This window comes from Mobula hypostoma, chromosome 16, assembly GCF_963921235.1.
Source record: "Mobula hypostoma chromosome 16, sMobHyp1.1, whole genome shotgun sequence".
Classification (NCBI taxonomy): domain Eukaryota; kingdom Metazoa; phylum Chordata; class Chondrichthyes; order Myliobatiformes; family Myliobatidae; genus Mobula; species Mobula hypostoma.
The window spans coordinates 26,342,990-26,362,920 of NC_086112.1; the positions used below are offsets into that span (position 1 = coordinate 26,342,990).

The window sequence follows — 19,931 nt, forward strand, 5'->3', positions numbered from 1 at the left end:
CGATCCTGAAAGAAGTTGCCTTCACTAAGATTATTCAATGTGCAGGTGGCTTCCTAATACACCAGGTTGTACGCCTGTTAGTGTCAGCTCAAGGGAACGACAGCCAGCACAGTGTATGACAAGATTTCTGTTTGCTTTAAATGTGCACGAATACATTGTTAAAACTTTAAATTCCAGAACCTGCAACGACTATTTCATGTTTTACGAGACATACTAATCCTAACGGGGCATATGTGCTCTTTCATCCGCTTTCCCTACCCTGGACTGCATGCGAATCTCCCCAGAAACAAACAGCAGCCGCATATTCAAAGTGAACCCGGGGCACTCCCAAAGTACCGGGAAACACTACGCTCTGTGTTGTCATTGGTAAGAAGGGATATTACTGGGCGTTCGATGCGCGCTGCAAACCCACCAAAACTTTAAATTGTCAGTCAGATGGATTTTGGTCCGAGTGGGATCAGGTTCAACCTCGCGGTCTCAGACGGGAAATGTGAGCAGTTCGACAAGACGTAAAGACAACCCCAGCCGAGCTGAAGATGCCCCAGAAGGACCCGGCACCAAATATGAAATCGGATGCCAGCTCCGGATTCTACCTCAGCCGGAAGGTGGTGGTGTTCTTCGGCCTGCTCATCCTGGCGTTACTGCTGGTATCGACGGTGTTAGCCATACTCTATGGCAAGCTGAGGGCTGACAAAACTCAGATCATCTCGGCGACCTGGGAACTTCCCAGCACCGACTGGCCGCCTTTCTCTGGCCGTCAGGGTCCGTGGAACAACTCACGCCTACCAAGCACTCTCATACCCAGGAATTACCAGTTGGAGCTGTGGCCTCGTCTTGTTCCCGGGCAGCAGGAACTGGAGAACTTCCTCGGCCAGGTGAACGTGACGGTGACCTGCAAGGAGGAGACTGAGATCATCTTGCTTCACAGCCAGCAGCTCAACTACAGCGGGGTGGCTGTCAGCGCTCGCCGCTCCGGGTTGCTCTTCTCTCTCACCATCTTAGACATCTGGCTTGAAGTTCAAAACCAGTACTTGGTGATTGAACTGAATGACACGCTGGTACCGGGGCAAGACTACACCATCCAGGCCAACTACAGCGGGCAGATGACGGAGAAATCTACGGGGCTTTCCATCAACAGCTATTTGGAATGGGGGATTAACAAGTAAGCTTGTAGAAACTTAGGAGAGAGTGGGGAACTCCTGACCAGCGCAACCATTCTCGCTTTAAAACGCGCTTTCAATGTCTGGTCTTTTCTAGTCCAACAGGTCATTCTTTACACCTCTGCATGTATGTTTCCCAGTCTTTACTGCAGCGGTGGGTTTGGTAGTGTGCGGCGAGCAACGTCTTTATTGCATTCGTCAAACCTTCATAACGGTAAAAATAAAATCACCCCAGGGCCCTTAACAGAGGGCATTTAATAGAGAGGCCAAGCCCAGGTCGCTTTCCTGACGATTTTCGGTGCAGTTTCAATAAAGTGGCTTTCGATGCACATGCTCCCGATTAACATTTTACTGCTGAAAGTTTATGGAGTTCGGGGTAATTTAGCACAGTTGTCCGGCTGCGTTGCTCCTTTTTAAACTCACTGCAGGTTCTCCGAAATCATCCGCCCGCAGCCTGAAAAGTCCAGTTGCCGAGACAACTCGGAACATACGCTTTTATCTTGAATTTTAGCTGAATTTTTAACCATTGAGTTCGGAGCATCGGAAGAATATATTTAAACATAAAATATCTTTTTGAATAAGAGAACTTCTCTGAAGAATAAATTCTAACCAAACAGGTAGGATTTGATTTTGTTTTGTGGCGGAATTGATTTTAACGAAAACAATATTTGATCCGCAGTTCATATTTGCGCTGATGTTTGGTTCGACCTCTGGCTGATCTGAACCTAAACAGTGTGACTACATGCAGTAGCTAGCAAGGCGAAGTCCTGTCAGTTTTGGCGCATTCCTTAATGAAACTCATTCGCGGAAGCCGGGTTTGGTAAAGGACATCTCGAGGCGACCTGTGACATTGTACTCAAAACGGTTCCGTTTGGATGTCACGCCAGTATTTTGCTTTTAACGATTGTTATTGAATTGGTTTGCACAGTGCACATGCTATCGGCCGCTCCCTGTGTGATGTTGATGATTCCTTACACCATTCCAAGAAACCTATTATTTTGCTGATATTTTTGTTAGCCTAAGGTTTCCAATTAAATCGGAGTATCAAATTAATAGAACATAGAACATAGAATAGTACAGCACAGTACAGGCCCTTCGGCCCACAATGTTGTGCCGACCCTCAAACCCTGCCTCCCATATAAGCCCCCACCTTAAATATTGTTGAAATTTTCACCATATAGATGGACTTTAAAAAATGCTTTAGTATTCTTGTAGGCATGCTTTGTTTTATGATGCGTTACGTAATTGTGTCGTAAGGCCGCACCAAGGTAGTGGAAATCCGTGCTAAGTAACCTTGTGCTAAGGGGGAATACAGAACTGATGCATTATTTGACAACGATAGTCAATAATTATAGCTTTAATATTTAAAGGACATTGTTTAAGTGTTGATTGTTGCAGTCTGCGTAAGTAATCATTGTCAATGTACCCTCCTGTGGTTGGCTAGAACCTAAACCAGGTGCGAAAACCCTCAAAATCATAATCATCACTACGGAAACATTATGGGTGACAATAACTACTTTTGGGAGGAAGAGGGATATCTCAATACTAGTGTGGAGGGCAAGTGTGTTTCTGTGAGAGAAGGGAAATTTAATGTAAGTAAAATCTGGGTAATGACGGAATAAGCAGGCAAGCAGGAAGTTGAGTCTACAGCAGGAGTGTATGGGGTTCACACAGTTAACTTTGTTTTTCTCCTCAGACATTTACGGTATTTGCTGATAGCTGAATAGCATTAAATGCTACAGAGAAAATCTGGAGAGCTGGGTAGAAATTGTTCAATTCTACTGGCCAGAGAATCCAGAACGTGGGGCTTGGTATAGAAGCAAGGGCTATTTTTTTTTCAGGAATAGAGTTAGGGAATGGAACCTGAGAACATTTAGTAAACTGCATTTGATGCTAAGCAAACTTTTCAAATTTAATAGATCTTTGTTAATCTATTGTATTAAGAGATGTGGAAGACAGGCTCGTATGTGGAGTTGGATTATGGATCACTGATCCGATATTTAATTGAATGACGGAAATTCCTAGGGAGAAAAACAGACCAGTCTAGTTTTCTATTGGAGCAGAGAAATTGGAGCTGGATGGATAATTTACAATGCCCTGGGTTGATATGATTTAATGGTTATAACCAGTGTGGTTTAATTGATTACCTTTCACCCCAATTCCCATTTACTTTATCCATTCCATATATATCCCTCTCTTCTAACAGCAGTTACCTTGTGCATGTCACTATATCCGAGAAAGATGACAATTCCTGCCTTTCCTTCAAGGAGGCTCCCAAATACAGTACTCCTTTGACTTAGACTTCCAAATGTTGATCTATTCCTATGGCCTGGAAATCAGTCCAGGGGCTGAGAGGTGTTTGAGAAGATGATGAGGGTTTGTATCAGTGGCTGGAGTTATTTTGAGGAACTTCTTCATCATCATAGGATATAAAAGCATTTTTGAAGGGTGACATTAAATATTTCCACGTGGGCCATTTTAGACTGGAAGTTTCAAGGAATTTGCACACTGGCAAACTAATTTAGTTATCCAAGCCTGCAATGAGTAGGGGAGCCTTGTGTTAATATTGAAATAAAGCCGTTTCTCATTTTAGGTGATTAGAGAAGGGGAACCTTTTCAACATTGAGTGTGTTGAAGATGAAAAGCACTCCACTGAAAACAGAAAGTAACACACACAAAATGCAGGAGGAACTCAGCAGGTTAGGCAGCATCTATGGAAAGGAGTAAACAGTCGCCATTTCAGGCTGAGACCCTTCATTAGGGCTGAAAGGGAAGTGGGGAGGGAGGGAGATGCCTGAATTAAAAAGTGAGGGGGAGGGGAAAGAGGTTAGCTGGAAGCTGAAGCCAGGTGGGTGGGAAAGGTAAAGGGCTGGGGAAGAAAGAATCTGATAGGAGAGGAGAATGGACAGTAGGAGAAAGGAAAGGAGGAAGGGATCTAGGTGGTGTAATGGCATCAGCACTGGACTTCAAGGTAGATGGTCCTGAGTTCAAACCCAGCCGGGACCCAGCCTGGGCAGCAGCAGTATCTGCGTGGAAAAAAAGGCCTGGCAATCTACTTCCATATCTTGCCAGGAAAACCCTGTGGACACTATGAGGTCATGAAGAGTCAGGCTCAACTTAACAGCTGAACAACAACAAATAGGTGAGAAGAAATGAAAGGTCAGAGTGGGGAAATAGAGGTAGTGGGGGGGGTGTATTTTGTTCACTGGAAGGAGCAATCGATATTCGTACTGAATGGTACCCAGACAGAATATAAAGTGTTACTCCTCCACCCTGAGGGTGGCCTCATCTTGGCAGAAAAGTTGGAATGGCAATGGGAATCAGAATTAAAATGTTTGGCTACTGGGAAGTCCTGCTTGTGATGGATGGCATGGAGGTTCTTGACAAAGTGGTCCCCCATTGTAGAGGAGGCCGCATCAGGAGCACTGGACACAATAGACAACCCCAGTAGATTCACAGGTGAAGTGTTGCCTCACCTGGAACGACTATTTGGGGCACTGAATGGAGGTGAGGAAGGAGGTGTATGGGCAGGTGTAACACTTAGGTTGCTTGCAGGGAAAGGTGCCTAGAGGGAGATTAGTGGCGAGGGAGGGATGGATTAGCAAGGGAATCACGGAGGATGCGTTCCCTGTGGAAAGTGGAGGGAGGAGGAGGTAGAGCTATGTTTAGTGGTAGGTCCCTTTGGAGATGGTGGAAGTTGTAGAGGGTAATGCGTTGGATGTAGCAGCTGATGGGGTGGTAGGTAAGGACAAGAGGGTCTCTATCACTATTACGTCGGCATGGAAATGGAGTGAGCGTAGATGTATGGGAAATGTGGGTGAGGGTTGTATCAATATGAGATGGAGGCCGTTGATCTTTCCCCCATTCTTTAAAGAAGGAGGACATTTCTGATGTCCTGGAATGGAAAGCCACATCCTGAGAACAGATGTGGCGGAGGTGAAGAAACTGAGAAAAGGGAATAGCATTTTTTCACAGGAGATAGGGTGGGAAGAGGTTAGTCAAGATAACTTTTGGAATCAATAGGTTTATATAAGACGTCAGTTCACAGTTTGTCTTTAGAGATGGAGACAGAGAGATAAAGAAAGGGGAGGGAGGTGTTAGAGATGGCCCAAGTGAATTTCAGGGCAGGGTGGAAGGTAGAGGCAAAATTGATTAAATTGATGAGATCAGCATGGGTTCATGAAGCAGTGCCAATGCGGTCATCAACGTAGTGGAGGAAGAGTTGGGGAAGGCCTCGAACATAGATTGTTCTACATAGCTGACGAAGAGGCAGGCATAGGTTGGGCCCATACGAATGGCCATGGCTACCCCTCCAGTTTGGAGAAAGTGGGAGGAGCCAAAGGAAAAATTGTTCAGGGTGAGGACCAGTTCTGCCAGACAGAGGAGGGTGGTGATGGTGGGGGATTGGTTGATTCTTCTGTCAAGAAGGAAGCAGAGGGCTTTGAGGCCTTCCTGATGGGAGGTAGAAGTGTATAGGGACTGAACATCCATGGAGAAGATGAGGTCGTCAGGCTGAGTGAATCGAAAGTTACTGAGAAGATCAAGGCCATGAGAAATACCGTGGATGTTGGTGGGAAGGGGCTGAACCAAGGGGGATAGAATGGAATTGAGATACGAGGACATGAGTTCAGTCGGGCAGGAACAGGCAGAGACAATAGGCCTACCCGGACATCAGTTGTGAGGATTTTGGGTAGGAGGTAGAAGTGAGCAGTGTGGGTTAAAGGAACTATAAGTCTGGTGGCAGTGGTTGGGAGTTCTCCAGAGTAAATGAGGTGAGTGATAGTGTCAGAGACAGTTTTCCGATGATGTGGAGTAGTGGTCCTCCTCGAGGGGTGGGTAATGAGGAGGTGTCTGAGAGTTGTCGCCTGGCCTCAGTGTCAGTGCGCCACACTACAACAGCACCCCTTTTGTCTGCAGGTTTGATGGTAAGGTTGGGACTGGTGCAGAGAGAGTCAAAGGCAGTGCACTTGGAAAGGGTCAGGTTGGAGGATGAGATAGAGTGTTGAAATTGAGACGGTTGATGTCTCGTCGGCAATTGGAGATGGAAAGTTTCAGAGCAGTCAGAGAACCAGAACAGGGTGATCAAGCAGAGGAGGATATGGGAGAAGAGGTCATTTGTGCGGGGTGTGGAATCCTTGTCAAAGAAGTGGGCTCGGAGATGGAGGCAATGGAAGAAGAGCTTAACGCCGTGGCGGGTGCTGAACTCTCTGAGGTGCGGGCAAAGGGGGACAAAGGTGAGGCTTTTATTGAGGACAGAACGCTCTGCCTTAGAGAGGGGAAGGACAGAGGGAATAGTGATGAATCAGCATGGATCTGAAGATAGGTAGAGCAATGGAAGGAAAGGAAATGAAAGTAATATGGCAGAGGGGCAGCTTCATGGAGCTAAGACTACTTAAGAGATGAGGAAAAAGTAAAACATAGAAAGTTTTGACACTGTAATTTCAGATCCTTTTCTCATAAAAAAGCAAATGTGTGCCTCAAACCTCAAAAACTTTGTCATGTTAGTGTTGGATAGTGTTTCAGGAAATTTTTGGAATGAGAGCAGAACTTGTGACCAGAGAACTAGTCCCAATGAGGTCTTTGAAATGCAATGCTCAACACATTTAATTTTAACATTGTTGTTATCTAATGTGAAGACCACCAAAGATCCTTGGAAGATGTTTCTGGGAACGTAATAATTTGGAACCAACCTGACCTTTTGGTATTTTCCTGTGATGATATGGCATTAAGGCAAGTTTCTTGCAATGTGTTGAGAAAGGGACATGTTGTGTGTCTGTAACTTGACTCTATGCATAGAAACTTCATTTGCATGATTTTGTTCTTTTTCTTTCTCTTGCATATCGAGTGTCGGTCCTTCATTTTTATTTTTATTCTCTGTTTCATTAATTGGGTTCTTTTGGGTTTCTTGCTTAGAGGCTACCTGTTAGCAAACAAACCTCAATGTTTTATAATTCGTATGTTCTTTGATAATAAATGTACTTTGAATCTTTGAACTACCATTACTATATGTACTTGGTTTCCATTTTCTCAAAACGATCTCCCTTCCAAAAAAGTGGGGCTGCTGAGATAGAGCCATCCGGATTTCCTGCCAAGTTGTTTATAAAGGAATAACTTGAAAGTCCAATGAGGCAATACCAAGGAGAGAATGAGTGAGTAGTGAAGTTTGAGTGAGTAGTGAAGTTTGAGGGAGATACAAAATAGGCTTCAGGCAAACTATAATTATATTGTATATAATGGGAAGCTAAATTGTGAGCATACAATACCAAAAGGGATTTATCAACCATTTTAGTTATAAAGGCCAGATAGTGTTATGGCTAAACTAATTCCTTCAGAATAAATTAGGTTCAATTATCAGAAGAAACAGAAAATAGCTGAAATATTAAATTAATTCCTCTGTTGAGTTGATGTAATTTGAAGATATCAAGGGACTCTAGGCATATACGAAGGGTGATTGATAAGTTCGTGGCCTAAGGTAGAAGGAGTCAATTTTAGAAAACCTAGCACATTCGTTTTTCAACGTAGTCCCCTCCTACATTTACACACTTAGTCCAGTGGTGGTGGAGCATACAGATCCCCTTTTTTTGTAGAAGTCAGCGTCTTGGTCCTCCAGAAAGTGGTCCACAGCAAGGGTGATTGATAAGTTTGTGACCTAAGGTAGAAGGAGATGAGTTATACAGCTCTTGTTACATGCACGTGCAGTTCAACTCTTTGAGTGATTATGCAGAAAGTTTGAAGTTAATAACTCATCTCCTTCCACCTTAGGCCACGAACCTATCAATCACCCTTGCTGTGGACCACTTTCTGGAGGTCCAAGACGCCAACTTCCTCAAAGAAGGGGTCCGTATGCTCCATGACCACCGGACTAAGTGTGTAAATGTAGGAGGGGTCTATGTTAAAAAATGAATGTGCTAGGTTTTCTAAAATTGCCTCCTTCTACCTTAGGCCACGAACTTATCAATCACCCCTGGTAAAAGGGTAAGAACAAACAAAAAGTAAAAGAATGTCCTTTTTCACTCCATTAGATTATTGAATGGTGCAGCAGGAAAATAGTTGGCTTGTATGAGAACGTAGTGCTTTACAGTGCCAGCAATCAGGAGTCAATTCCTGCCTCTGTTTGTAGGGAGTTTCTATGTTCTCCCTGTGACCATGTGGGTTTCCTCCCACAGTCCAAAGACGTATGGGATAGGAAGAGTTAATAAGTTGAGGGCACGCTGTGCTGGACACTTGCAGTAGTCAGGATAATCGCATGAAATTGATACTGACACATTAAAACATTTATAAAATGAATTTATGCACATTTTCTGCAAAGGTATAAGTGACATATGCTCTATTTTCTAGCCAATCCCTCTTTATCCTGTATCCTTAATAAGTTGTAGACTTTTGAAATCCTACTGTGACACACAGACCTGCACAAACTTCAGACTTGATGTATCTCTCACCTTGAGCTTCACAAATTATTACACTAGTAGTTATTTAGAAGAATGAGCTTGAATCTGATTGAAAAATTGAGACATTCATGATAAAATTGATTTTACAAATTCTGCAAGAGTAATGACCTTAAAATGTCTTAATAAATGAATGAAGTCATTACCAAACAGGTTTCAGGAAGAGTTACCTAGAAAGGACAGAATTAGGGATATAGTATGGAAATTAAACATAATTTCAAACATTTTGTTATTGGTTTGCGTCTGTACCAAACCAAGAGATGGCAGCTGAAAAAACAAAAATAAATGTTTCAGGCCAGGGAGTACTGTCATAAAGTCAAATAATTAAGTTGCGTTCATATAGGAAATTCTAGAATGCCCACGGGAAAGCAGCTTTGAAAACAAAATCAGTATAAAGGAAGTAGTCTGCTGATATTGGAAATCTGAAATAAAAACCAGAAACATTTCTAGATGCACTGAAGTTTGGGCAGCAATTGTGGAAAGAAACGGACGATATTTTGGGCAATGACCCATCATCAGGACTAAGAAAGTGAGTTATTTTTAAATTGCATTTAGGGTGGGTAAGGGATGGATTGGACAAAATGAATACTGTATCCCAGATAGGGTGATTGAGGGATAGTATTGGTTATAACAAGGTTGATGGAGCTGTTTGCTGCTTGCGAGGTTGACTCATCTCTGCACTGAGCTGAGGCTGTGCCCTGCAACTAACGGCCTCCTGGGTCAGCCGTGACCGGCATCGTGGCCGCGGACTCACTTTTGTGAATGTCAGTTCTGAATGTTATTTGCTTACTTTGCTTCCAGATGGAGCACAGCGACGACTTGCTAGCAACAACAAAACTATTAATTACTTTATTAATCGCTTTTTTTTCTGGGAAGTGATCACTGCAACTTCCCTCTCAGAGCTGAGCTTTCAGGACCTCGCACTTTTGAGATGCAAACAGAAGCCTCGAAGGTGCAGGATGGTTACGGCACGGCGGGTACGAGCCAAATTAAGGCTGAGAGGCCTAGGTCTGAGAGTGGAGTATAAGCCAATGTTTGCCCATTGATGGAGTAGACTTGAAGGCGATTCAAAGCAGCAGATGCAGGGCGAAGCAGAGTCAAAGCAGTGGTGCTTAGGCCCGAGAGTGAGGAACAACCCACTGTTTGGTCGATTTGAGTGCCATGCCACATTGGAAAGGTCGGTTACGCGCCAAATTGAGCCGGTAGGGCCTGAACCCAAGAGCATATTGAAGTGGCAGGGACTGGATCTGAGAGTGAGAATTGACCTGAGATTTGGCCAAATAAGCACTGGGCCAGATTGAAAAGGTCAGGGTGTCGGGGCCAAAGGAGTGGGACAGGCTGGTATTCAGCTTGAGACTCCTTTAGGCTTACTCATCTCGGCGCTGAACTGGTGTTGTGGCCTGCAATTAATGGGCTTCTGGATTAGCTGCCTTCATGTCAGTGGACTTGCTCAGAACTGAAGTTCACGAAAATATTATTTGATTACTTTTATTGCTTGCACAATTTGTTATTTTTCCCTACATGTTGGGTGTTTGATGGTCATTTTTAATGGGTTCTGGTGGGTTTCTTTGTTTTGTGGCTGCCTGTAAGGAGACAAATCTCAAGGCTGTATATAATATACATTGATAATAAATAGTTATTAGAATAATGAGAGCAGTTAAAGGGAATGAAAGCAAAGGGACAGGTAAGACTGTGGAATGTGGATCAGAGTTGACCTGAGGTAAGTTTGTCATCTGTAATATTAACTTGCATTTCTTCTTTATAGGAGGGAGGGGAACGTCGACTGAGACTGTGAGAGGCCTGTGTCGGGCATTTTCATGCCTTATAAGGTGCAGATTGGAAGTCTGTGTGGGGCGCCACTCCTCACACAGACTAGAGCAATGTGTGATTAAGTGCCTTGCTCAAGGACACAAACACGCTGCCACAGCTGAGGCTCGAACTAGTAACCTTCAAATCACTAGATGAACGCCTTAACCACTTGGCCACGTGCCCAACACAAATATTCTTTATTGACTCTCTGATCTGTTGGGATTTTCTTGTCTTCTCTTCATAGTTCCGCACTCAGCAAAACGTTGACCTGCACTTCACAGCTCCCTTGTTTACTTCCTCTCACATTAATCTATCAACAAAACTGTTTTGAATATGGGTCAACCACCCTTGGCAAACCTTGCCTCATGCTAGGCTTGCAAGAGGAAGTTACCAAAATCCCTTGAGCAATTATATGAAACATTAAACCAAGGAACGTTTTGTGTTTAAAAAGAAAACAACAAATTTTTAACATGTACTGCAATTTTTTAACATTTATATAGGCAAAAGTGGAGCAAGCTCTTGGCTTTTCCAATGTTTAAACTGCACAGCGGGTGCGGCAATATTTTTCTACTGTTGAGCGGAATTTAAGTTGTACTGCACATAGTTGCCGAGAGGATCAATGTGGCCAGCAAGATTATTCACATTTGAGGGCGACGGCAACATTGAGCAAACTAAAACAGGTGCATCCAACCTTTAAATCGATCCTGCTGCACGTTTGTGACCTTTTCATTCTCTTGGGAATTTCAGATCCTGTAAAGACCTGAAGCTGCTGGATACCATGTGCTGATCTACAAGGGGTGCAATGGTATCATAGCAGTTTGCTCCAGTGTCAGAGTTCAGAGTTCAGGTCTGACGTCCTCTGTAAGAAAGTTTGTATGCTCTTTCCGTGACCGTGTGGGTTTCCCACTGCCCAGAGACATGGGGGGTTAGTCGGTTAATTGGTCATTGTAAACGTCCTGTGATTAGGCTGGGGTTAAATCGGTGGGTCACTGGGCGGCAGCTCACTGAGCTGGAAGGCCCTGACCCATGCTGATTGGCTAAATAAGTTGGGGTGCCATGATTGCAGCATGCCATTCCAGTGTTAGCATCAGAGTTCAGAGTTTAATACTAGCACTGACCATAAGGAGTTTGTATATTTCCCCCCTTGGCTACATGGGTTTCCTCCCACAGTCCAAAGAAGTGCCGGTCAGTAGATTAATTGGTCACTGTAACTTGTCCTGTGATTAGGCTAGCGTTAAATAAGTGAGTTGCAGGGATGTGCGGCTTGTTGGGGGGCGGAAGGGCCTGTTCTGCATTGCACCTTTAAATAAATTTTCTTTAAAAAATGATCATTCTGTTTTCGGTGACTATTTGCACCTTTTCAGAATAGGACTGTTTTAATCAGGTACAGTAGATTCTAGTGTAAGCATGTGGAACTTCGCTGCCTTCTGGTCCCCATCTGGAATACCCGGCAGGTGGTTGGTATTCTGCTTTGAAACATTAACAGGGTAGTTTTATTTGGTTTAAAATAATAGCAGTTGTAAATAGAATGGCTTATGCATGAAACGGAATTTAACTCCAAGTGCACGGTGTTGCATTTTGGTCAGTTAAACCAAGGCAAGACCTGCATAGTACATGATAGGGCCCTGAAGAACTGTCAGAACAGGGAGACTTGGGAGTGCAAGTACAGTTTTCTGAAAGTGGCAACACCTGTAGACAGGGTAGTGAAGAAGGACCTGTTCTGATTCTGTATCACAGCATGAAACCCAAGGGTATCCCACGCAGCTTGGTTTGGATTAGTGGCTAAGCAGATGACGACGAGGCACCTTGCATTCTTGCCAGCAGGAGGATCCTTCAACGGTGAAGGCAAAACAGTCCCACCTCAAAGACGCAAACAACAGGAATTCTGCAGATGCTGGAAATTCAAGCAACACACATAAAAGTTGCTGGTGAACGCAGCAGACCAGGCAGCATCTCTAGGAAGAGGTGCAGTCGACCTTTCAGGCCGAGACCCTTCGTCAGGACTAACTGAAGGAAGAGTGAGTAAAGGATTTGAAAGTTGGAGGGGGAGGGGGAGATCCAAAATGATAGGAGAAGACAGGAGGGGGAGGGATGGAGCCAAGAGCTGGACAGGTGATAGGCAAAAGGGATACGAGAGGATCATGGGACAGGAGGTCCGGGAAGAAAGACAAGGGGAGGGGGGACCCAGACGATGGGCAAGGAGTATATTCAGAGGGACAGAGGGAGAAAAAGGAGAGTGAGAGAAAGAATGTGTGTATAAAAATAAGTAACAGATGGGGTACGAGGGGGAGGTGGGGCCTTAGCGGAAGTTAGAGAAGTCGATGTTCATGCCATCAGGTTGGAGGCTACCCAGATGGAATATAAGGTGTTGTTTCTCCAACCTGAGTGTGGCTTCATCTTTATAGTAGAGGAGGCCGTGGATAGACCTCTGTCTACGCTCTGTCCGCCAGAGAAAGCAGGATCTCCCAGTGGCCACACATTTTAATTCCACATCCCATTCCCATTCTGACATGTCTATCCAAACTTTGATAGCACTGTTGGCATCTTCTGTTACACTGACGATTAGCAGTAGACCATGGGATGGAAAATGGCTAAATTGAGTTGGCATGTTATTCTTGGGTACATCCAGCATGAACTGTCTGGGCCAAGGTACCTGTGTGCATGCTGTATGGCCCTATAACTCTAAGATATACTCAGCCAAGTTTTCAGCTTGTCGTTAAGTAATAAAGCTGTTCTGAGGAGTTTTCAATGCAGTTTGGCACAACTGAAAGATTGGATGGACCAGTTCAGAGGGGAGATAATAGTGAACAATGCTCATTCATGGCTCCGTCTGTCTAAGGAGACAATGGATGCGCCTGTTCCGGGGCACAGACCTGGGCGATGAATATGGAGATCCTGGGCTGTCCAGACATCAAGATCCCCCTCTCGACCTCGCGGATGTGGTCCAAAGGAATGCGAAGCAGTACATTTGGCATCAGCTTGGCTGCAGGAGCTGCCGGGAGGTGATGTGATACGTCATCCAACCGCCTTAGGGACTCCACTCCGGATTTGTGTAGGGTTTACTCCTTAGCCTTCTCTTCTCCCGAAGATACCCACAAGGCAGTGGGATCCGTAACCCTGGATAGGGGCCCATACCGGATACTGTCAGCTGGAGCCAGCTGAGCCCGGGACTGTGTAAGGCAGGGTCGTCACGCCCTGTAGTAGTGACATATGGAGCCACTACCCACTGAACAATACTACTATTGAAATAAAAGAACAAAATGTTAGAAATGCACAGATGTTTTAATGAGTTGACCCAGATCTGTAATGTTAATAGTTTCTCTTTCCACAGATGCTTCCTAATGCATTTGCAGCATTTCCAGTTTTTTTATTTTGGATTTCTGGCATCTGAAGTTTTTGACTTGGATCTGGAGTCCGACACCTGGCCAGACCAAGTAATATCTTTATGATATCTTACTCAAAGAGAGATTAACAAACCTCGTAGTCTTGTATCACAATCCAATATGTATGCAGCACTATTACTGATGATAGCTTTAGGTTTCAAGTTTAGTTTATTGAATGAATGACACTTCCTTCCCTGCTTTGATGAGGTTATGGTTTGTGTCATCTGATCATAAAATGGGGGTTCAGGGTTACTTACAAGACCATAAGACTGTAAGACATAGGAGCCGAATAGGGCATTTGGCCCATCATGTCTGCTCCACCATTCCATCCCTCTCAATCCCATTCTCCTAACTTCTCCCCATAACCTCTGACACCTTAACTAAATAAGAACCTATAAAACTTCACTTTAAATATATCCAATAATTTAGCCTCCATGGCCTCCTCTGGCAATAAAAAACATAGATTCATTGATTCATTAAGAAATTCCTCTGCTTCTCCATTCTAAATGGATGCTCCTCTATTCTGAGGCTGTGCCGTTGGTCCCAGACTCACTCACTATAGGAAACATCCTTTCCACATTCACCCTATCTAGACCTTTCAATATTCAAAGGTTTCAATGAGATCCACCCTCATTCTTCTAAACTCCAGCAAGTACAGGCCCAGAGCCATCAAACATGACTCATATGATAACCCTTTCATTCCCAGAATCATTCTTGTCAACTTCCTCCGGACCCTCTCCAATGCCAGCGCATCTTTTCTTACATAAGGAGCCCAAAACTGCTCACTATACTCCAAGTGTGGTCTGACTAATGCCTTATAAAGCTTTAGCATCACATCCTTGTTCTTGTATTCTAATCCTCTTGAAATGAATGCTAACGGTACACTTACCTTCCTTACTGTCATTTCCACCTGCCAGTTAAACTTTAGGTATCTAGCATAAGGACTTCCAAGCCCCTTCACACCTCTAATTTTTGAATTTTCTCCCCATTTAGAAAACAGTCTACACCTTTACTCCTTCTACCAAAGTGCATAATAATGCACTTCTCTACACTATATTCCATCTGCCACTTCTTTGCCCCATCTCCCAGTCTGTCCATATCCTACTACAGACTCCCTGATTCCTCAACACTACAGCGCCTTCAGCTTTCTTTGTATCATCTGCAAACTTGGCCACATAGACTTCAGTTTTGTTACCCAAATCGATATAATGTGAGAAGAAGCAGTCCCGACACTGATCCCTGCAGAACACCATTAATCACTGACAGCCAACCAGCCCAAAAAGGCCCCCTTTATTCCCACTCTTTACCTCCTAACAGTCATGCCAATCTTCTACCTATGCTAGTATCTTTCCTATAATACCATGGGCTCTCATCTTGCTCAGCACGTGAGGCACCTTGTCAAAAGCTTTCTGAAAATCCAAGTACACAGCATCCATTGATTCTTCTTTGTCTATCCTGCTTGTTATTTCTTCAAAGAAATCCAACAGATTTGTCAGGCAAGATTTCTCTGAAAGGAAGCCATGCTGACTTTAACCTATTTTATCATGTGCCTCGAAGTACTCTGAAACCTCATACTTAATAATGGACACCAACATCTTCCCAACCACTGATGTCAGGCTAGCTGGTCTAAAATTTCCTTTCTTCTGCCTCCTTTTGTAAAGAGTGGAGTGACATTTGTAATTTTCCATTCCTCCAGAATTATTCCAGACTCAAGTGATTCTTGAAAGATCATTACCAATGCCTCCAGAATCTCCTCAGCTACCTCTTTCAGAACCCTGGAGTGTTGTCCATCTCGTCCAAATGACTTATCTACCTTCAGACCTTTCAGCTTCCCAAGGAGCTTCTCCTTAGAAAAAGAAACACTCACTTCTGCCCCTGAAACTCTTCATTTCTGGCATTCTGCTAGTGTATTTCACAATGAAGACTGACACAAAATACTTATTAAGTTCATCCACCATTTCTGTGTCCCCCATTACTACCTCTCCAGCATAATTTTCCAGCAGTTCGACCGATATCCTCTCTTTTCTCTTTTTTACTATTTATATATTTGAAAAAAAGTCTTTCGGTATCTTCTTATATCATTTTAATATTATTATCTTACTTTCATATTTCATTTTTTCCCTCATCATTTTTTTTGTTGCCTACTGTTGGGTTTTAAATGCTTCCCAATCCTCTAATTTCCCACTATTTTTGCTATATTATTTGCCCTCACTTTTCCTTTTATGATGACTTTGATTTCCCTTGCCATTCACAGTTTCCTCATCCTCCCTGTAGAATACTTCCTTATCTTTAGGATGTATCGATCCTGTGCCTTCCGAATTGCCCCGGAAACTTCAGATATTGCTGTTCAGCAGCTTCCTGTTATTGTCCCTTTCCAATCCTCTCTCATGCCTCTGTAATACTCTTTACTCCACAGTAATACTGATACGTCTGACTTTAGCTTCTCCCCCTCAAGCTGCATGGAGAATTCCATTTTATTACGCTCATTGTGTCTTAAGGGTTCCTTTGTGTTAAGCTCCCTAATCAAGTCTGGTTCATTACACAACACCCAACTCATATTGTTACTCAATAATCTATGTGAAATGACGCGCAGTCATTTACAATGTAAACTGGGATTTAGTGACAGAATGCCAAACAGCAGCTTTGCGATCAGTTCTCATGAAGTGATGGATTTGAGAGTGATATCTAGTTATTCTCTGGACCAGTACTAAAGAAAGCCAATTGCAACTCCAATGCTAGTCAGCATTTCCTCTGAATCTCAAGATAATTAAATTCAAACGATCAATCAGTCCTAATCCAAATATAGATGGACAACTAATTTCGTACATTTTAAGTTGTATTAAGATGTCACAAAGAATAAAGAAGTACCATATTAATTTTAATGACCTGGCATAAATTTTTATTATGGATCTTATTAGAATATATTTTGTAATTGTTGATCTTTTTGAAGCAATTTAACTTAAAAAAAGACCTTTTAATGCATCTAGATTTTATCTGAGTTTCAGATGGGATTTCTTTCTGTAAAGCATTCCAGAAATGTAGTCCACTTACCGTTGTAGGACTTAACTTTCTGGAATATCGCTACTGGTATTCCAAAGTAGCGGATCTGAAACACTCTCCACGTAATTCTCCATGTATCCTAGTATTTTGGGAAATGTGTAAAAACTATTTGAGTTGACTGCCTGAGCCAAGTAACTCTGAAAATAAGCTTACAAAACACTCCCTAGATCTGTTACTAGCCAGAGACAAGCATGGCTAACAGCTGCATAATTCAATATAGAGATTATAATGCCACTTCAGTGGAATTATCTGACATATTTACATCTTAGAAATTAGTAGCAGGATTGCATTTGTAGAAATAAAAGGAAAATAAAGCAAAAGTTTTTTAAAAGTTGATCTAAACCTTTCGTGTAAAGGTAATTTTATTTTCTCAGAATTCGTACACATGTTGTGTTAATTAATACTGTGGAATTGCCTTTCCCCTTATGTGTGCACCACAAGCTGCTTTAAAAACCATCGTGCGGGCACTCTATAAATTCTCTCTTTTGGGATCCAGCACCAACCTGGTTTTCCCGATCTACCTGCATATTGAAACCCACCATGACTATCGTAACATTGCCCTTTTTACATGACTTTTCTATCTCCCATTGTAATTTGTAGCCCACATCCTGGCTACTGTTTGGAGGCCTGTAATAACTCCCATCTAGGTCTTTTTTAACTCTACCCACAAGGATTCTACATCTTCCAATCATATGTCACCCCTTTCTACGAATTTGATTTTATTTCTTTACCAACAGAGCCAACCCACCCCCTTCTTGCCTGCCTTCCTGCCTATCTTTTCGATACAATGTGTATCCATAGATATTAAGCTCACCGCTACAATCTTTCAGCCACGGTTCAATGATGCCCACTATGTCAAACGTGCAAATTTGTATCTGTGCTGCAAGTTCATCTGCCTTATTCTGTAACAGTGAATGTTCAAATATAGCACCTTGCGTCTTGTATTCACCACCCTTTTTGATTTTGATCTCCTTTTACATTGCAACTCATCTCAATGATGGCAGTTTTGCACCATCATCAGCCTCTCCTTGCTAGCAGTCTCGCTACACTCTGCCTTGGCTTGTAAACCGACCGCCCCATCCTCAGCACTATCACTCTGGTTCCCATCTCTCTGCCAAATTAGTTTAAACCCTCCCCAACAACTCTAGCAAACCTGCCCCCAAGGATCTTGGCCACCCTCGGGTTCAGGTGTAATCTGTTCCTTTTTGTATAGGTCAGAACTGATCCCAATGATCCAGAAACCTGAAACTGTGCCCCCTGCACCAATTCTTCAGCCGCACATTCATCTGCCAGAGCATCCTTTTTCACCCTCACTGGTGTGAGACGCAGGCACAATTCAGAGATCACTACCCTGGATGTCCTTTCTAACTAGGACCCTATATTCTCTCTTCAGGACCTCCTCCCTTTTCCTACCTCCGTCGTTGGTACCAATATGTACCACGACGTCTGGCTGCTTTCCCTCCACCATTAGAATGTCATGGACCCGATCTGAGGCATCCTTAACACTGGCACCTGGGAGGCAACATAGCAACCGAGTGTCTCTATGACATCCACAGAACCTTGTGTCTACTCCTCTAACTATGGAATCCCCTATCACCACTGTTCCCTCTAATTTGTAATGACCAGTCTGCGCTAAACTCTTGTGCTGTGCAATTTTTCGCCCAGTGACAACAACATGTGTGCACTGAATCATTTCTTCAATAAAAACAGTATAAGTAAGCCAGTTCTAAAATCTGCAGACAGTCATCGCAAACTCCACGTTGCCAACATTGTCTGCGTCAGAAACTGGAGAAGGGAAGGTGATCGTGTACAATCATGAAATACACTTAACATGTCAACGAGGCAGAGGTTTACAAGCTTTGGCGTGCAGTTTAAATTCCTTTTGTGTGCCTGTAGAAAAAGATGCGTGCATGCGTAGACCTTAGAGGGAACATCGCCTATCACTACTGCGCTCCTATTCCGACCCTCACCACCACCCGCCTGCCCTTCCGAGACACAGAGGCAAATTCAGTGTCAGAAGCCTGCTCCAGCAGGTTGTCCTTCCCAACAGCATCCAAAGCAGTATAGTTATCAGTGAGGGCAAAGGCCACAGGGCACTACATACAGGCTGCAGCTTCATTTCCTCAGCACTGTTTCTACAGAGCTGCAGCTCAGTGCCCTTCATGCAGAGGTAGTTATCTGAGAGACTGGAGGTCTCCCAGAGTTTCCACATCTCACGCAAAGAACTTACCAATGCCTCCAGACCCATTCTCAGTGCACTACCTACGTACTAATAGACAAAGAAAGGAAACTTACTGAGAACCACCGCCTGTAATATGGAAAATATTGTTTTACTTGTAACTGCCTCTGTGGTAGGATCATGATCAAGTGTGATTAGAAATAATAGATCTGTAGGCTAGAAAATAGTCAGTGCCTTCAAAGGCTCATCGTAATAAATAAACAATAGTTATTTGTGTTCCTGCTTCTATAAAATCCAACACGATTTTATAACAAAGCTTTCAATTAGATAATAACTGAAACATGTGGAATGTTTTAATATTACTCAGAAGCTTCACTTCTCATGAGCATAATGGGAGATCGTATGCAAAATGTTTAGTAGAGAACCACTTTTTCTCACCTGTCTATTACTTTCCCCAGTTCCCCTCCTCCTTCCCTTTCTGCTGTTGTCCACTCTCCTCTCCTATCAGATTCTTTCTTCTCCAGATCTTTACCGTTCCCGCCCACCTGCCTTTACCTATCACCCTCTAGCTAGTCCTCCTTCCCCTCCCCCGCCACCCCCACCTTTTCATTCAGGCATCTGCCCCCTTCCCTCTCAGTCCTGAAGAAGAGTCTCGGCCCAAAATATTGACTGCGTATTCACTTCCATTGATGCTGCCTGACCTGCTGAGTTCCTCCATTCCAGCATTTTCTGTGTGTGGCTTTGGGTTTCCAGTATCTGCAGATTTTTTTTCTGTTTGTGAAGTAATGAAGAAGTCTTTGTATAGAATACTTAACAGAATTAAAGCTTTCAAGTCACTTTAGGACATATGGTGGAAAATGATCCAAAGCTCAGTTAAAGAAGTGGGTTTTAAGCA

General features: G+C 43.4%; 1 protein-coding gene across 3 annotated transcripts in view; it reads left to right on the forward strand.

Annotated features, from left to right (window-relative positions):
• Positions 1-237: 237 nt before the first annotated feature.
• Positions 238-19,931, forward strand: part of LOC134357301 (aminopeptidase Q-like) — a 153,281-nt gene continuing 133,587 nt past the window's right edge. For 2 of the 3 annotated variants that reach the window (XM_063068677.1, XM_063068678.1), the window contains exon 1: positions 242-1,162. In XM_063068677.1, the coding sequence (XP_062924747.1) occupies positions 537-1,162 (626 nt within the window). In that variant the 5' untranslated portion in view covers positions 242-536. Of the gene's footprint in view, positions 1,163-19,931 lie in introns of all 3 variants that reach the window. The other variant, XR_010020589.1, reaches the window with a different exon arrangement.